Source organism: Artemia franciscana, chromosome 17, assembly GCF_032884065.1.
Source record: "Artemia franciscana chromosome 17, ASM3288406v1, whole genome shotgun sequence".
Taxonomy (NCBI): Eukaryota; Metazoa; Arthropoda; class Branchiopoda; order Anostraca; family Artemiidae; genus Artemia; species Artemia franciscana.
Window position 1 is genome coordinate 31,564,439 of NC_088879.1, and position 18,152 is coordinate 31,582,590.

An 18,152-nucleotide genomic window follows, 5' to 3' on the forward strand; every position below is an offset into this window, starting at 1 on the left:
GGCCAAAGAAGCACAACATTTAGAATTTTTTAATCTTAAGAATTAACGACGCTTCTTGACTACTATGGTCCCTGCGTCGGCCCTGCAGTGCATTCCTGCAGCGTGATTCGATTTCTGGGTCCCGTATTACCAAGCTAAGGTCAAATCCACTGCGCCACCACAGGACACAACATTTAGAATCTGTCATCTTTCAATTGTAAAAGGTAGCCTAGTCGTCTTAGTCTGTCGTAAACTATAGCCGAAGAAAGCGGGATTTTTCCTGATTTTCTTAGAAGCACATTTTTCTTTCAATTTACTGTTTATTATAAGGTCAATCCAACTTAATACCGACGATCTGAGACAATTCGTTTGAAGGACTTTTAACAAATTGTCCTTAAACTTTACGGGAGTTTTGTTCTAAAACTCCCACGATTTAGATTCGTACTTGTCAATACCACGGGTTTCCATATTCTAATCTTAGTTCGAAAGCTTATTTTCTTATTTTTCCATGCATTTTTCACAATATAGTTTAGAATATAGTCAGGGAGCCACACGAGAGAAATGTTGATATTTAAGGATTGAGGTGATCAGCAAGCAGCAGAAGGTTTGAGTGTGCAATCCAATGCAATCGACCATGCTGAAAACGAAAATCGGCGTTATATAGTCGACAAATGGGTGCAACATCCACATTTCTTCAAATTCCCTAAAAATCCATCTTAACTGGCAAAAATTATATTAAAATCGATAAAAAATTACAGGTTACTCCAAAATTGTTCAGCTATACCTCAGATCGAAGGTAATTAAATAAAGAATCATATTCTCTTTTCAAAACATTTTTATCTTTTGCCGTTCAGTTGTAATCACAAAATTTCAACGAAAAAGTTAACACAATTTATCTCTCTTTTGGATTAATCTTGATCCATCTTGAAAATTTGCCTGACTGAGGTGTATTTTTTTTTAATGGCTTCTATAGGAAATTTATTGTCCTACAAAATGACTGGTCCAGAAATTCTCTAACTCTTCTCGTTTTTGAACTATTGACAGAAAAGCGGATTGACCCAATTTTTAGCTCGGATAAGCAGCGGCATCTATCCAGTGTGAATGCGTCAGGGTTCACCCGGCCAGATAGATTTTCCAAGATAAGCTGAATAGAAAAAGTCAAGCAAAGGAGTCTAAACACAAAATTATGGAGGACCTTAAACTTGATTTGCACTTGAGTGGAGCTTGATGCAAGAGGTGTAGACACTGAAGGTAGGTTTTACTTGTGAAACATATTTACAGTACAAAGGTTGTTGATATGTCCTGCTCTGAATGCCCAGGTCAGGCAGAAGCCAGGCACATGACCATGTAATAACTAATAAATAAGTTGAATAGCATAGGCTAGTGGAAACTGTTTTTCATTAAACATTGTTCATTGAAGAATTCTCTACTTAAGCAGCCATAGAATAAATTGCAGCTACAGTTATTTACATTTTATTGCTGTTTTGACAGTTCTCTAGCCTACTCTTTTGGGTTCTCAAATACCAGTGAGTGTTGACCTCTTGAGACTTGACTTGTGTAAACGGTCTCTCTTTTCTGGTTCTTAAATGACTAAGCCAGGATCCGGGTTCCAGACTGGGGACAGGATCCCGGTTCGTCGACTAGTTTAACGAAGTCCAAGGAGGTCTGTGATTGGCTGCTGGAGACGAGTCTCCGCCTTATTGCTATTTTGACAGTTCTCTAGCCTACTCTTTTGGGTTCTCAACTACCGGTGAGTGTAGACCTCTTGTGTGAACAGTCTCTCTTTTCTGGTTCTTAAATGACTAATATCATTGAGTTAAAAGAAAATACTAATCCAGTTAAGTGATATCTAGGGATAGTCTGTTTTTTCTTTTAGCAAATAATCCCAGCATCACACTTAATTCACAGGCTAATGTTCTACTTTGCTTCTTGCTTAGTGTTGGGCAATATTCGATATTGATAATGATATATCAATATATCAGACCAAATATTGATATTGAATAGCAAAACGTAAATATTGATATTGAAAACAATATTTATTCAGTTCTAATTATTGTAAATTATCCAACATAAGTTACACTTATATATCCAAAACTGGAGCAATATGTTCTTTGTAATTCGGTTTCTATTTATTCGAAGTTTGATTTCATGCAAAGTGCTTTCTGACGACAATTTTTGTTCTTAAATTTTGGCAAAACAAGACCAATACTATAGCAAAACATGGTACCGAAATATTGATATATTGATTATCAAATATTGAAAGTGAAAATATCAATATATCAAAAAATCCAAATATCGCCCAACACTATTCTTGCTGTCAGTCCTTTTTACTGAGTTAATAGTAGTAGCCAAAGTGATTTTGTTGCTTACTTGTATTCTACTCTCTACTCACTGTCGGAATCCTTTCAAGTAGACCAAATTCTGTTCTACTTGACAGGAATTCTTGCCAGTGTAAATGCTACATTAATTTACTCCTATAATACAAGTTGTACAACAAATGCAAAACTAGGTTTGAATCTAGAGAAATATCATAGACTGTTAAGCCATAAACAAATGTTATTTTCCCAGTATTGTTAGCTATATTTTAACATGAACTTTTCCAGGTATACAATTTCCTCACTAATTTATTATTTCAGATGGAAAAACTACAGAAAACGGTTGGATTTCTTGAGAGCCCCAAAAAAATAAGAAAGACTGATTTTTCTTTATGCTTTGTTTGCCAAGATGAAAAGAAAGAAAACCTGTCAATCATCAAAAGCTCTAAGAAGCTACTTGAGACATTGGAAACATCTGCTGATCCCAAGTTCAGAAGATTGCTGACTGAGGCATCAAAAGACAGTTTTTTGTTTAAAAGTCGAAAATGGCATTCCAGCTGTCACCGCCAGCTTATGTACACCATCAGGAAAGGAACTTCTGCTCCAGAGGGGTGTTCCAGCACTGAAAATGTAAGCACTACCAGAAAAAAACGCGTTCGGAACCTGCAGCCATTTCCTTCTCATACAAAACTTGTTGTTTGTTTTGCTCCAAAACAGGAAGCAGTAAAAAAAACTCTCTAAAGTTATCCAATGTTGAAACTTTTTCTCGCAGTGAAGCTATTGTCCTGAAAGCTAATCTTCTCTGGCTCACACTGCCAGTGGTATTTAGCAGAGTTAGTGGGACTGACCTTATAGCAGCTGAGGCAAAGTACCACAAAAAGTGCATTGACAAATTTATGGCTACAAAGCCAAAATGTGATGTTGTGCATGATGTGAACAAAACAATATTTGCCCTGTTCTTAGAAGGGGTTGAGTCTAGGCTTAAAGAAGGAAGGATTTACCACATTTCTGATTTCAAAGAAAAGCTAAGAAAAGTTTTGATTGACAATGGACTTGTTTGGCAGAAGCATAGACTGCTTTGGCTTAAAAGAAGTTTGGACAGACATTTCGGGAGCCAGCTAATCAAGTTTGTGGATCCTAGAAAAGGGACGTTTTACCATCTGAAAGGAACAGTTTTGGCTGGCGATATGGCAGCACAAGTTAAGGCGATGATTGAAGAATTTGAATACAGGGCTGTTCTAATGGACTCAGATGATGCTGGTAGTGACAGCTCAGATTCGACTGTGATAGATTCTGACGTAGCTGCAACATCGAAATCTGTGACATCGAGTGATGACGAACTTGGTGATTGTTCGTTTATTGATGTGGGGAATGATGATGGAGAAGGTGAGAATGGAACCCGACCCAGGAGGTCTTCAGTGGTATCAGAAAGTGGAAATTCAGGTCCTAGTAGACTTAGTGATAAATACAAAATGGAAGAAAGAAAAAACTTCTTTTATCTGATGACTAAAGCCAAGGCTCAACTAGTGGACAGTGCAAAGGATTTCAAAGAAAGCAAAAGCAGCATTGATTTGACTTATGATGCAGCAGACAGCCTAGTTCCACCACTGCTCTATAACATCATTGCATTTCTGATTGGTGACGTATCAGACCCCCCTGTCGACAGTGATACCAAATACAGTCTTGATGAACAGACGAGAGAGAAGGTTTTAAATTTAGCTCAAGACATCATGTTTCAGTCCCAGGGCATAGCAACTCCCAAACATCTTGCACTGTCTGTCCATTTGCACTACAAAACCAGAAGCAAATCTCTCCTTCTTCTACTAAACAGGCTGGGCTACGGAGTAAGCTTTACAACCCTGCAGAGGCTACTTACCAGCAAAGCCACTTCCATTGAAGAGACAATAAACCAAACTGGAGTCTACATTCTGGATGGATTCAAGAAAGATCAATTTGCACACTTTGCATTCGACAACCTTGATTTCCAGGTAAATTTCTTCTAACTCCCTGTTCTTACCTGCATTCTATAAGTTGCTTCTGATCATGTTAGGAATAATACTTAATGAAGAGATGGTAAATTCTACTTTTAGGAGCGAAGTGGTTCGAGCCCACTTAATAGCCTATGTATATCGTGAAAGCGTGATATAGAATGCTCGGACACTCCCTAAAAATGGACAGAGGTTGAATCCTTTTTCTGTTTTTTTCTTTTTTTTTTACCAGCCTTGGGTTGGAAGAGATTATAAAAATGACCTAACATCTTTGGGGATTTGATTAGAGTTGACAAAAGCAGTAGCTTTAAACAACGTTTATGTCTTACTTATTGTTTTCTTATTGTTATCTTATTGGTTTTTTTTCACATTCCAGTTATTAAATAATGCCTTTTTAGCGAGGGGTTGCCCACTCCTGTTTTGCATCCAAATGCTGAGTGGGCAACCCCTCGCTTTTTAGGAATTCTCATATCTTTAAGGTTTTTGTTATGTTACGAGACTGTAGAGTATCCGGGAACTGTAATTTGGATCCAAAAAGCGACCTGAGATCCGAAAGTTGCTGACGTACCTTCAAAAACGATTTGTGCTTTTAGAATTCATCAAGAAAATAATCCGAAAGTTGCTGACGTACCTTCAAACGATTTGTACTTTTAGAAATTATGAAAAAAATAAAATTCTGAGTGACATAACTTCTTTCCCACCAATTTGACAAAAAACTATGACTGTTAGTGATGATGAAAGTTTGATGAAATTTTCGGATACCACGATCAGTTACCACAGTACCTGGCTAGAGACCACGGTAACTGCAAAAACGCCTTTTGACCGTGGTATCAGATACTTCGGTAACTACGAAAACGACTTTAGACTGTGGTATCAGATACCATCAGGGGCGTCACTAGCTGTTTAGCTTTTGGGGGGGGGGGGACGTCCAGTTTGTGCCGACGGACTCAAAAATGTGCCGACAAAAAACGCCGTTGCCGCTTCGCGTATACAGCAACCTGAATCCTATCTTCCAGTTTTGTTTCTTCTTCAGGTGTCCTTGGAGCAATTTTCGAAAGGAATAATAGGGTTTTTGTTACATTTTGCTTAAGAGTACTTTTATTTCAGGAAGAGACGTCTGACGGTTTGACGTCACATATTACAACAAGCATCATTATGCAACCAAACACGGACGGCCCACTAAAGAAAGCGTGTTCTTTGAAGAAAAGTTGGAACAGAAACCCTTCCCTGTCGTCTTCAAATCTGATTCAGCCTGGAAAGTTTGGGAAGATGTACCTCAAGAGAAAAATAGAGGCGACCGATAAATGCAGCGATCTCATTGGTTTGTCAGGTGACCAGAAAGTTCCCGTTTCAGACTTTTTCACGATCTGGCTTCTTTGTAGAGCTTTGCCGACGCAGCTCATTAATGTATCAAGTGACTCGGCAGAATTTCAACCATATTTTGGTTTCAAGTGTTTCTCAGCAGTGTATGGCTGTAAGGCTGATATTCGTGTTACCAGGATCGGATACCTGCCAGTGGTTCCCCACTCTCCCTCGAACCCAGCAGTCGTGGAAGAAGTCATTAAGTCTTTCCAGAAAACTGCCAGAGAACTGGGACTGAGTTACACCGTCGTCACATGTGACCAGGCCGTATATGAAATCGTTCATGCTCTGAGAGTCAGAAATCCTGAAGCATATTCTGATGTTGTCCTCAGAATGGGCGGTCTTCATATTTTAATGAACTTTATGGGTGCCAACGGTCATATAACGAAGTGCTCGGGTCAAGAGGAGGTGATTTACGAGGCTGGAATTCTGTTGGAAGGAACCGCAAAGAAAGTGATGAGTGGTAAACCGTACTATAAAGCTCTCGCTGCTCATACGTTAGTCCTCGAGGCAATATCCATTCTGTACTGGGAAGCTTTCGAAGATTTTCGCGCAGAATCAGACGATTCATCGTGCATCACTATCTTTGAAGAAATGGGAGATTTACTGCAAAACTTGAAGATCTCAAGAGAGGGTGATGAGAACTTGAACTGTCTAAAGGAAAAACTTGCCGCATTGTCCCCGTGGTTAGAAAGGTTCGAGACTTCTCGTGCACGCTCAAAAACCCACAAGTTCTGGAAGCAGTACAAAGAAATGGTACTGGTTTTGTGGCAGTTTTTGTACAGTGAAAGATCTGGTGACTGGGATGGCCATCTTGAAGGAGCTAGCAAAATGCTTCCTTATTTAGTTGCATGTGGTCACTATAAGTATGGCACTTGCTTGATTGAGTACCTGGCTGAGATGCAGGGCTTACCTCAAGAAGTAGATCAGGCATTCCACAATGGACTGTTCAATGTGAAGAGGAGGAATGCAAAATTCAACTGCATATCCCCAGACCATGCTGTAGAATATACCATTAATTTAGATTCAAAAACGGAAGGTGGAATGACGGGTATTACCATGAATGAGTTGGCACTGGTGAAGTGGACTTTAACTCTTCCGTTCTGTGCCTCAGTCTCGTCTACATTCACTGAGATGCTACGCATTGTTCCCCAGACTGAGTTTGACTCCTCTCACCACGAAGATCACCCTTCCTTCGTTCTGCATCAACACATGGCTGTTGATAAAGTGAAGTCTGTTCTGGAAGCCAGGCTCAATCCCTTTCGATCCACTGATGAAGATATGCTGAATATTTATACGCTTGAGACAGTTGATAGTGAGATAGCTGACAGTCTCCTCAGTGTGCGATCTGTTGGAAGCAGCGCGGTTGATCGCTACTTGGACAGTGAAAAAGGTGCCTTTAGCAAAGTAAAGGTCATGAATAATGAGAAGGCGAAACAGAAAAAAGCAACCAATACTTCTAGTGCTGTAAATAGCCTTACCAATGTTGAACTTCAAAATGTCAAAAGGGTATTGGTGAGTGTAGACTTTACAGGCGAAAGAGGACTTCACCATCTAAAGAATTTGCTTTCCTATGAGCTTCTTCCATATGCACCTTCTATATTCCAGAGAAGTGCCATATCTGGAATGGTTGTGCTTCGGACAGGAACAAAGTCAGCTCCTCTGGAGTATTTGAAAACAAAAATCAGCTTGAGCGAGTGGCCCGTTAACCTCGAGATTAGCAGTGAGTCGACTCACTCAAGGGTGGTAGACTTGATGCCCTACCTCAGAAGCCATCCACCAAATCCATCGGAAACCGTTGAGAGCTATGGAAAACGGACATTTTCTACGCTTGTGTCTTTCAACAGCAACGTTAAGGAGCTGCACGTCCTTGCAGATAGATATGATGGGATTTTTGGATATTCCGACGAAGAAGGCAAGGTGATCTGCCTAAAGGACTGCGGTGGTTGCCATGAGCAGCGAGGATGTTCAAACTGGTCTCCGGTAGCTCTAGGTAGACACTCAAACCTAGATGACTGGAACTCGTTGCTCTCAAATTCCAAGACAAAGGCAAGACTGATTGAGCTTCTATTCGGTGAGTTTGAAAACTCAGTTCACCTGCTGCAAGCAGGGTTCACTGTGTACCTCTCAGGAGGCTTTCGAGACCGGATGAGAGTGGTGATGCTCAACAGAAGTGGAAATGCTGATACAAACTTTGAAGTGCGTTTGAGATGTACCCATGAAGAGGCCGATACAAGAGTTGTGTTACACATGTTGGACTGTTTGGAGAGGGGTTTCGATGTCGTTTTGGTCGATGCGAATGACACAGACATAGTTGTCGTCTTGCTATATCACTACAAGTTGTTCCTTGGGAACCATCCAAATTGTGAAAAGCGGAAAGTTTATGTCAGGTTCCACAGCTATTTAGTGCCTATACATCGGCTTTGCAGCAATTTACCGAACGATTTTGTTCACTCCATCTGCCTTCTTCATACGCTTTCAGGGTGTGATACCGTGGGTTTCATGTTTTCTAAAGGAAAACGAGTGGTGGCCAAGGCTGTCGAGAAATAGGGATTGGAGAAACCGATTGCTTTGCTTGTCCAAGAGATACAGAAGTCAAAGCTCGACCCTGCGGTTCTAGAAAAATTCAGTGTGATTTGCAAAAAGGTCGTTGTTGCCTCATACGGAAAAGACCCAGACCACTTTACCTCTCTTAATGAATTAAGAGTGCATTTGTACCCTCGAAAGCGGGAGCTTAAGTATTTGCCACCATCTGACGCTGCCTTTGAGTGTCATGCTAAGCGCGTGTACCTGCAGTTGGACATTTTTTTGCAAGCAAATCGAGCAAAGCCACAGTTTCTGGATCCCCTGCAATTTAGCTGGATGTTTCAAGACTGTGGGGTTAGGCCAGTTGTGTCTACCCTTCAGGCATTTCCAGAAGGTGTGGTCCCCCAGTACTGCTCGTGCAAGCGCTGTACAAAAAAATGTTCATGTGCTGGAAATAGACCTTGCGATTTACTTTGTGGCTGTGGTGGGAAGTGTTTTATGGACGAGTTTGATATGCTTGATGGATAATTTGATATGCTGAGCTACTTTTTAACTTTTGTAGTAACAAGTGCCGTTCACGAAATCCGTAGCAGGTGTTAGTATAGTAACCTTTTTTTTGTTTATTCAAGCTTATTGAATAATAATCTTGTCAAGTTTACTAATAATTCTGATTAGGAATGAAAGAGAGTTGTAATCAAGGTCATTGTTGAGTATAGTGGCAATCTTCCTGTCTGAGATAATAAAACTATCCGCTACCAGCTGAATCTAGGCGTGAAATCTTTTCCAGCGCGAATAGAAAAAAATTAAAATTGCAAGTTTCAAGGTCATTCGCGATGGTCCCTACTGTACTCGTCACTTCTGGCATCAGTTACGAAAGATTTGGCGATCATTGTGGAAATTTTTCCGAAACGTGATTTAATAGTAAAAAAAAACGCGAAATTTTCAATTTTCGGGGTCAAGCACCCCCCAGCCGAGTATATAACGCCCATTTCCGTGATCAGCGCTATCGATTACCCCATATTCCGTTGTCAAACCTTCTGCTGCTCACTGATCACCTACCCGACACATTTTCGTTGAGTGGCTCCCTGACTAATAATTAAAATAAATTAGCTTTTCTCTAATTAGTTAATTCAATTTACGATTTTGGAATTTTGTTAATTATCCAAGAAAATCATGAACATTTCAATGAATCTTTTTTAGGATCGAAGCGACTTAATGGATCAGCTGACTAGGTCAGAGGAAGACAAACAAACTTTGACAAAGTCACTTTTTGAAGCTGAGTACGAGGCGGAGAGATTAAGAACCATAGAAGAAACTGAGGTCTGTGCTCCGAACTATGGCTGCATTACACACTATGGTACGAATTAATTTCGTCGCTTTCATCATTTTTAGTTCAAATATAGTGTTTAAAACAGAGCTAGCCTTTTAAATAAAGAGGTCAAAGAAAACTTCAGATTTTAATAATTAAACATCGGATAAACTTGAGATTTTATAAGTAAATATGCAGAGGCAGTTTTAAGGGGGAGGAGAGAGGGGGGACTTTTCCAGGGCTCAGAAATTTTAGGGTGCAAAATTTCAAATAATCGGTCTGACAGTTATAAAAATTTGCAGTTTTTGAAATTTTATTTTTGATAAATTAAATTAGAAGGCGCAGGTAATAAATGAAAATAATTAATAAACCCTTAATTAAATAATAAAATAAGGATACAAAATAATTATGTAATAATATTTAAAATAAAACAATTAATAATAATTAAATAGTTTCAACAATAAATAAATAAATAATTAATTAGTATATTGAAAACAATTTTCTTAGTAAATGAAAATTTTATTAAAATTTAGCCTGACAAATTTGCCGAAGACAAGGGTGTGCTAATCAAGAGTCCTCCGCAGCTGCAAGAGAGGCCAGAACCGCCACTGAATGTTGAGGCCTGTTGAAAGCAACAACAAAAGAAAGAGAGAGAAAAAAACAGAATAAAGATTAGAAACTGGAGAAATAAAAAGAAAAAAACAAATAGTATAGCATCTATTGTTAAGTTAAGTAAATTACGTTTGTTTTGAGTTTTAATTATTGTTTTAAATTTTGTCAGTTTTTTAGTCTGTCACTTTTCATGGCCACTATTGTCCTTTCCCACTCACAAACCTGATTTTTGAAAAAAAAAAATTAAGAGTTATTAGTAGAACAAAGAATTCTAAGAAATGAGCTTATAAAAATTCATTGTCGAACTTCAAACGGTGGTACAGCAAGATTTATAAGTCCTAAAAAGTCTTCAAAAAATACAAGTTCTTAAAAGATTTATAAGTTCTATCTTAAGTCTTATATTATAAAGATCTATAAGTCCACTATTCAAAATCCACGAACCGACAAATTCCGCTATCCAGATTTACACATTTTTCAGCGATCAAATTCAGAGCGCGGTTCATGGATTAATGACCTAGATTGTAATAGGAAGGTCATATTCTTGACCTAGATCAGTAGAACCACGAATTTACAGTCCATATTATGAACTTACAGTAGTCGGTAGAAGTGGCCTTTCTAATATTAAGTTATCTCGGATTTTTTTTTCTTTTTTTAGTCTTCAGTTTCTTTTGGTTTTAGTTTTTTATCTTTGGTTTTTAGTTTGTTGCCTTTGAGACTACTATTGACCATTAGAGATAATTTTTTTTTGTTTCATGCCCAGAATCTGTCAACAATTTTCAACAGAAATGTTTTGAATTCTTTGAACTTTTAATAAAAGAATTAACGTTTCGTTAGCTTTTGTTTCTAAAATTTCGGTTTCAAATTCGTTTGTTAAGATTTTTCTGTCAGCTCGTGTGAATACAATTGTTAAGAAAAGTGTTTTCAACAATTTTTTTCTAAGACGGCAAAAATTGAACAAAGAGTATGGGAAATTTATGAGAGTAGGAACTGGCCCCTATGTCAAACAAAAACACAAAAAAAAAATCCAGGTGACGCTTTTTCGTGACACTTCATCATTTTTTTTTCTGTATAAAATATGAGCAAACTTTCAGTGTTGGAGTAAGTGTTCGATTTCAGTTCTGACAGAGAAAATGATCTTATAGCTTCAAAGAATACCTAGTGCCGCCTAGCCCTAGATGGTGTTGATTTTTCGTCGACACTAGCACCAGTTCCCATTCTTATATATTACTCATTGTTTTTGGTACTAGATAGTTTTGCCTCAGTTTAGAAATTTACCATGTTAAATATTTACATACACATCTCCAGACAGATTCATAACCAAGGAATTGCGAAATTGATGTCTTCACACTCTTCAGAGGTGCGGAGCTGAAAAGCAAGCGGTTGAAAGATGCGCATATGCAAGATGGAGAGCACTTGTGTGTATCTCTTTGCAAGGAATATGTTTTTATTGTATTTTAAAGGCAAGCCTGAAGATTTACTTTAACTTCTTCCCCTCCCCCCTAGTCCGAAGTTAATTAAGCGACTAAAAGCGCAGTCACATCAAAAATCTAATTTCTAATCTTTGGAGTTGAATGCTTGCATTTTAGTCTCTGGACAGATACGAAACCAAGAGTTATGTAACTGTTTAAGAGATGGTCTTAAAAAGGAGATATTAAGTCATGTACATGTAATATAGAGAGTATGTAACTCCTTGCATGAAACATTTTTTTAATGACTGAAGTAAACTGAAACTTTAGTATGCCTCCCCTCCCTTTGCCTCCAAAAGCCGAAGTTCAGTTATGCTGGTGGATCTTAATCTAGGAACTGTTAGTATTGCTTTCATTACAGTAGAATAGAAAACATGCTATCTTTGACACTTAATGTCACTTGATCTGTTATTTGACATTATCTTTGACAATTAATATTTAATTTTAATGTCACTTGATAATTTATTATTTGATATTTAATCAAGTTAATATCAAGATAATATCAATTTTAATGTAACATTTAATGTCACTTGATAATGTCATTTGACATTATCTTTGACAATTAATATTTAATTTTCTTTATAGAGCCTTTCTCGACGTTCAGTTGGTCGAATCATAATTGAAGCTGTTGAAAGGAGCGTGGATCCTCAAACTAAGGAGTGCAATATCATCAAGTTTCTTGCCACCCTTCAGCAGTCCAGCTCTGAAATGGAGCGTCTGGGCACAGAGAGTCTTATCAATCTGGCGTTATCTGCAGTTCAATAGCAAACAAGAATGATAATTATAATTAAATAATATGTTTACAATTAATTGATTATAATCAATTATTTGATTCAGAATATTCACCTCCGAATCATTGTTTTACTATTATTTAATTTTTAATCGCTAAAAATTACCCATGGGAAGTTTTCCCAGGAAAATTTTTCCTAGCTTACTTTTCCCTGAAAAAAACTCAGAAGTCCTTTCCTCTTTAGCGATTAAATTAAAATAAATTAGCTTTTCTCTAATTAGTTAATTCAATTTATGATTTTGGAATTTTGTTAATTATCCAAGAAAATCATGAACATTTCAATGAATCTTTTTTAGGATCGAAGCGACTTAATGGATCAGCTGACTAGGTCAGAGGAAGACAAACAAACTTTGACAAAGTCATTTTTTGAAGCTGAGTACGAAGCGGAGAGATTAAGAACCATAGAAGAAACTGAGGTCTGTGCTCCGAACTATGGCTGCATTACACACTATGGTACGAATTAATTTCGTCGCTTTCATCATTTTTAGTTCAAATATAGTGTTTAAATCAGAGCTAGCCTTTTAAATAAAGAGGTCGAAGAAAATTTCAGATTTTAATAAGTAAATATCGGATAAAGTCGAGATTTTATAAGTAAATATGCAGAGGCAGTTTTAAGGGGGAGGAGAGAGGGGGGACTTTTCCCGGGCTCAGAAATTTTAGGGTGCAAAATTTCGAATAATCGGTCTGACAGTTATAAAAATTTGCAGTTTTTGAAATTTTATTTTTGATAAATTAAATTAGAAGGCGCAGGTAATAAATGAAAATAATCAATAAACCCTTAATTAAATAATAAAATAAGGATACAAAATAATTATATAATAATATTTAAAATAAAACAATTAATAATAATTAAATAGTTTCAACAATAAATAAATAAATAAATAATTAGTATATTGAAAACCATTTTCTTAGTAAATGAAAATTTTATTAAAATTTAGCCTGACAAATTTGCCGAAGACAGGGGGGTGCTAGTCAAGAGTCCTCCGCAGCTGCAAGAGAGGCCAGAACCTCCACTGAATGTTGAGGCCTGTTGAAAGCAACAACAAAAGAAAGAGAGAGAAAAAAACAGAATAAAGATTAGAAGCTGGAGAAATAAAAAGAAAAAAACAAATAGTATAACATCTATTGTTAAGTTAAGTAAAGTACATTTGTTTTGAGTTTTAATTATTGTTTTAAATTTTGTCAGTTTTTTAGTCTGTCACTTTTCATGGCCACTATTGGCCTTTCCTACTCACAAACCTGATTTTTGAAAAAAAAATTAAGAGTTGTTAGTAGAACAAAGAATTCTAAGAAATGAGCTTATAAAAATTCATTGTCGAACTTCAAACGGTGGTACAGCAAGATTTCTAAGTCCTACAAAGTCCTAAAAAGTCTTCAAAAAATACAAGTTCTTAAAAAATTGATAAGTTCTATCTCAAGTCTTATATTATAAAGATCTATAAGTCCACTATTCAAAATCCACGAACCGACAAATTCCACTATCCAGATCTACACATTTTTCAGTGATCAAATTCAGAGCACGGTTCATGGATTCATGACCTAGATTGTAATAGGAAGGTCATATTCTTGACCTAGATCAGTAGAACCACGAATTTACAGTCCATATTATGAACTTACAGTAGTCGGTAGAAGTGGCCTTTCTAATATTAAGTTATCTCGGATTTTTTTTTCTTTTTTTAGTCTTCAGTTTCTTTTGGTTTTAGTTTTTTATCTTTGGTTTTTAGTTTGTTGCCTTTGAGAGTACTATTGACCATTAGAGATAAGTTTTTTTTTGTTTCATGCCCAGAATCTGTCAACAATTTTCAACAGAAATGTTTTGAATTCTTTGAACTTTTAATAAAAGAATTAACGTTTCGTTAGCTTTTGTTTCTAAAATTTCGGTTTCAAATTCGTTTGTTAAGATTTTTCTGTCAGCTCGTGTGAACACAATTGTTAAGAAAAGTGTTTTCAACAATTTTTTTTCTAAGACGGCAAAAATTGAACAAAGAGTATGGGAAATTTATGAGAGTAGGAACTGGCCCTTATATCAAACAAAAACACACAAAAAAAAAATATCCAGGTGACACTTTTTCGTGACACTTCAGCATTTTTTTTCTGTATAAAATATGAGCAAACTTTCAGTGTTGTAGTAAGTGTTCGATTTCAGTTCTGACAGAGAAAATGATCTTATAGCTTCAAAGAATACCTAGTGCCGCCTAGCCCTAGATGGTGTTGATTTTTCGTCGACACTAGCACCAGTTCCCATTCTTATATATTACTCATTGTTTTTGGTACTAGATAGTTTTGCCTCAGTTTAGAAAATTACAGAGAAATACCTATATTTACATACACATCTCCAGACAGATTCATAACCAAGGAGTTGCGAAATTGATGTCTTCAAACTCTTCAGAGGTGCGGAGCTGAAAAGCAAGCGGTTGAAAGATACGCATATGCAAGATGGAGAGCACTTGTGTGTATCTCTTTGCAAGGAATATGTTTTTATTGAATTTTAAAGGCAAGCCTGAAGATTTACTTCAACTTCTCCCCCTCCCCCCTAGTCCGAAGCTAATTAAGCGACTAAAAGCGCAGTCACATCAAAAATATAATTTCTAATCTTTGGAGTTGAATGCTTGCATTTTAGTCTCTGGACAGATACGAAACCAAGGGGTTATGTAACTGTTTAAGAGATGGTCTTAAAAAGGAGATATTAAGTCATGTACATGTAATATAGAGAGTATGTAACTCCTTGCATGAAACATTTTTTTTAATCACTGAAGTAAACTGAAACTTTAGTATGCCTCCCCTTCCTTTGCCTCCAAAAGCCGAAGTTCAGTTATGCTGGTGGATCTTAATCTAGGAACTGTTAGTATTGCTTTCATTACAGTAGAATAGAAAACATGCTATCTTTGACACTTAATGTCACTTGATCTGTTATTTGACATTATCTTTGACAATTAATATTTAATTTTAATGTCACTTGATAATTTAATATTTGATATTTAATCAAGTTAATGTCAAGTTAATATCAAGATAATGTCAATTTTAATGTAACATTTAATGTCACTTGATAATGTCATTTGACATTATCTTTGACAATTAATATTTAATTTTCTTTATAGAGCCTTTCTCGACGTTCAGTTCGTCGAATCATAATTGAAGCTGTTGAAAGGAGCGTGGATCCTCAAACTAAGGAGTGCAATATCACTGTGCAATTTGTGCAATTTATACCACTTTTTAAGAGAGGAAACCCGAAGTCTCATGAAAATTATCGTTTAATAGCACTTGTCCCTGCTTTAAGTAAGGTTTTGGAGAAAATATTAGATACCAGGCTTTCCAATTGGTTAAATACAAATAATTTAATACATGAGGAACAAGGAGGTTTCAGGACAGGGTATGGAGGTTTCAGGACGACAGATAGTGTGTTTATTTTAAAGGCATTAATAGATAAATATGGAAAGGGTAAAACTTGTCTTTATGTGGGATTTGTGGATCTCCATAAGGCTTTTGATAGTGTCGACAGAGAGTTATTGAAGGATGCCATGCTAAATATTGGCCTTCCCCATTCATTTGTTAGATTGATAGTGAGCATGTATACTTGTGTGAGTGGAATCATTCAAGTTGGTAATAGGTTTTCGAAGCTTTTTGATATTAAGCGGGGAGTAAAACAGGGCAGCACCCTTTCACCTAAGTTGTTTAATATTTTTATTAATGATGTTTTTAATTTTCTAGAGAATAGATGGGCTCCGAAAGTTAGCCTAGGGACTCAAAAACTATCTCTCTTATTATTTACAGATGATATTGCTTTGGTGGCTAATAAACCGCAAGATCTACAGACTCTTTTGAATCTCATAGAAGAATATTTGCATATAAAAAAGTTAAGGCTGAATACTGAAAAGAGCGAAGTTGTTATTTTTAAAAAAAGGAAGGTTGGGGACGATGAAAAATATACGTTTAAATTTAATAATAAGGAACTATTTATAAGTAAAAGAATAAAATATTTAGGCTTTATCTTATCGGAAAATTGAAGCCTAAGGAGTCATGTTGATGAAATAATTAAGAGAGGTAGGGTGGCCATGTCAGCTATATTTAGAAACCCGACGATAATGGGGATCAAAAACCTAAAAATGCATAAAAGAATATTTAACACAAAAATTTTACCCGTAATAGAATATGGAGCAGAGATATGGGGTGGAGAAACGGTGCAGCAACTGGAGTCCCTTCAGCTCCAGTATTATAAAAGAGTGTTTGGTTTACATCAGACAACTCATTCACAGATTCTGAAAGGTGATATGGGCCTGTTTTCTTTAAAGCTACGTAGGTATATTTTAATGCTTAGATTCTGGTTGAAGTTAACTAAGAGTAATGAAGATAGACTAGTAAGAGTGGCATATGAAGAGATGTTGAAATGTGGTTTAAAAACCTCGTGGCCATCCCAAATTAAATCATTACTAGAAAAAGTAGGAATGCCTTATTTATGGAATAATGGTCTTTGCTCTCGCGATGTACCAGCAAATTTAGAAAGCCAGGTACGATTTATATTAGAGAGTCAGGAAATTCAGCATTGGCAAGGGCTGGTTCTTGATTCTACAACCCTACATCATTATAATCAGGCAAAACCTAGTTTTGGGGAGGATGTTTATTTTAAACTTAATTTACCGGCTATGATTCTACGTCGTTGGATTCAGCTTAGGGCAAATTGTCTTCCAATCCAGAACAGGCAAAAAACGTTCGACAAAAATAAAATAATAGTTGGTCCTGATAGGCGGTATCTTTGTCCTCTTTGTAAAGATGATGATGAAGACTTGGATCATTTTCTCCGGAAATGCCCGGTGCTCTTGGATTTACGGGAAATTTATTTGCATGGGATTAATTTGATGCTTCCGGGTATTCTACAAAATAGTAACCCAACCACAATATTTCGAGTGGGAGTATATATAGAAAAATCTTTAATAAGAAGAAAAAGTTTTATATGATTAATTTCTTTTGTAGTTAGATTAGGTACTTTTTGCGTTGAATTCGGTTTTTTTTTGTGCGTGTTCGTACTGTTGTTAATTTCCTTGCTTGTCTGTTATTTATTTATATTTTGTGTGTATATGGCCCACGGGTTTTTGAAATACACTTATCTATCTATCTATCTATCTATCATCAAGTTCTTGCCACCCTTCAGCAGTCCAGCTCTGAAATGGAGCGTCTGGGCACAGAGAGTCTTATCATTCTGGCGTTGACCTATCTGAATTTCATACAATCCCAAGCTCGTTTGGGTATCATTACAAATAAGAGTCACTAAATTCATCTATGCATTACTTATCTGCTAGTTGTTTGAGGTTATTCTTCTTCAGCAGTCGCTTACCTTGAAAAATTGTATTGAAAATGATATTGAAGATTAAATAAAAAAAACTAATTTTTTTAGCTGAAAGTAAGGAGCGACATTAAAACTTAAAACGAACAGAAATTACTCCGTATATGAAATGAGTTGTCCCCTCCGCAATCCCTCGCTCTTTACGCTAAAGCTTTTAATTGTTTTAAAAAGTAGAATTGTGGCAAAGAGTCAAACTTTAGCGTAAGGAGCGAGGGATTGCAGAGGGGACAACTCATTTCATATACGGAGTAATTTCTGTTCGTTATAAGTTTTAATGTCGCTCCTTACTTTCAGCTAAAAAAAATAGTTTTTTTGTTTAATTTCTGAACGTTTTTGAATTAATACATGTTTGGTTTTGGCTCTCCGCACATAAATTATTAAAATGAAATTTGTATATTAATTCTTTTTTTGACTAAATGGCTTTCTCTTAGTTTTGATCAGACGATTTTGAGAAATAAGGGGTGGAG

At 36.5% G+C, this 18,152-nt stretch overlaps 1 protein-coding gene across 2 annotated transcripts; it reads left to right on the plus strand.

Annotated features, from left to right (window-relative positions):
* Positions 1–981: 981 nt before the first annotated feature.
* Positions 982–17,668, plus strand: LOC136038144 (uncharacterized). Of its 2 annotated transcripts, none has more exons than XM_065721184.1 (5): positions 982–1,230; positions 2,616–4,282; positions 9,371–9,527; positions 12,644–12,800; positions 15,446–17,668. In XM_065721184.1, exons 2-4 carry the CDS (start codon positions 3,191–3,193, stop codon positions 12,673–12,675), a joined length of 1,281 nt encoding a protein of 426 aa, XP_065577256.1. In that variant the 5' UTR covers positions 982–1,230; positions 2,616–3,190; the 3' UTR covers positions 12,676–12,800; positions 15,446–17,668. The 2 variants fall into 2 exon arrangements, with proteins under 2 accessions (XP_065577256.1, XP_065577254.1); XM_065721182.1 differs by having other exon boundaries at positions 983–1,230; positions 12,143–12,800.
* The last annotated feature ends 484 nt before the right edge of the window (positions 17,669–18,152 follow it).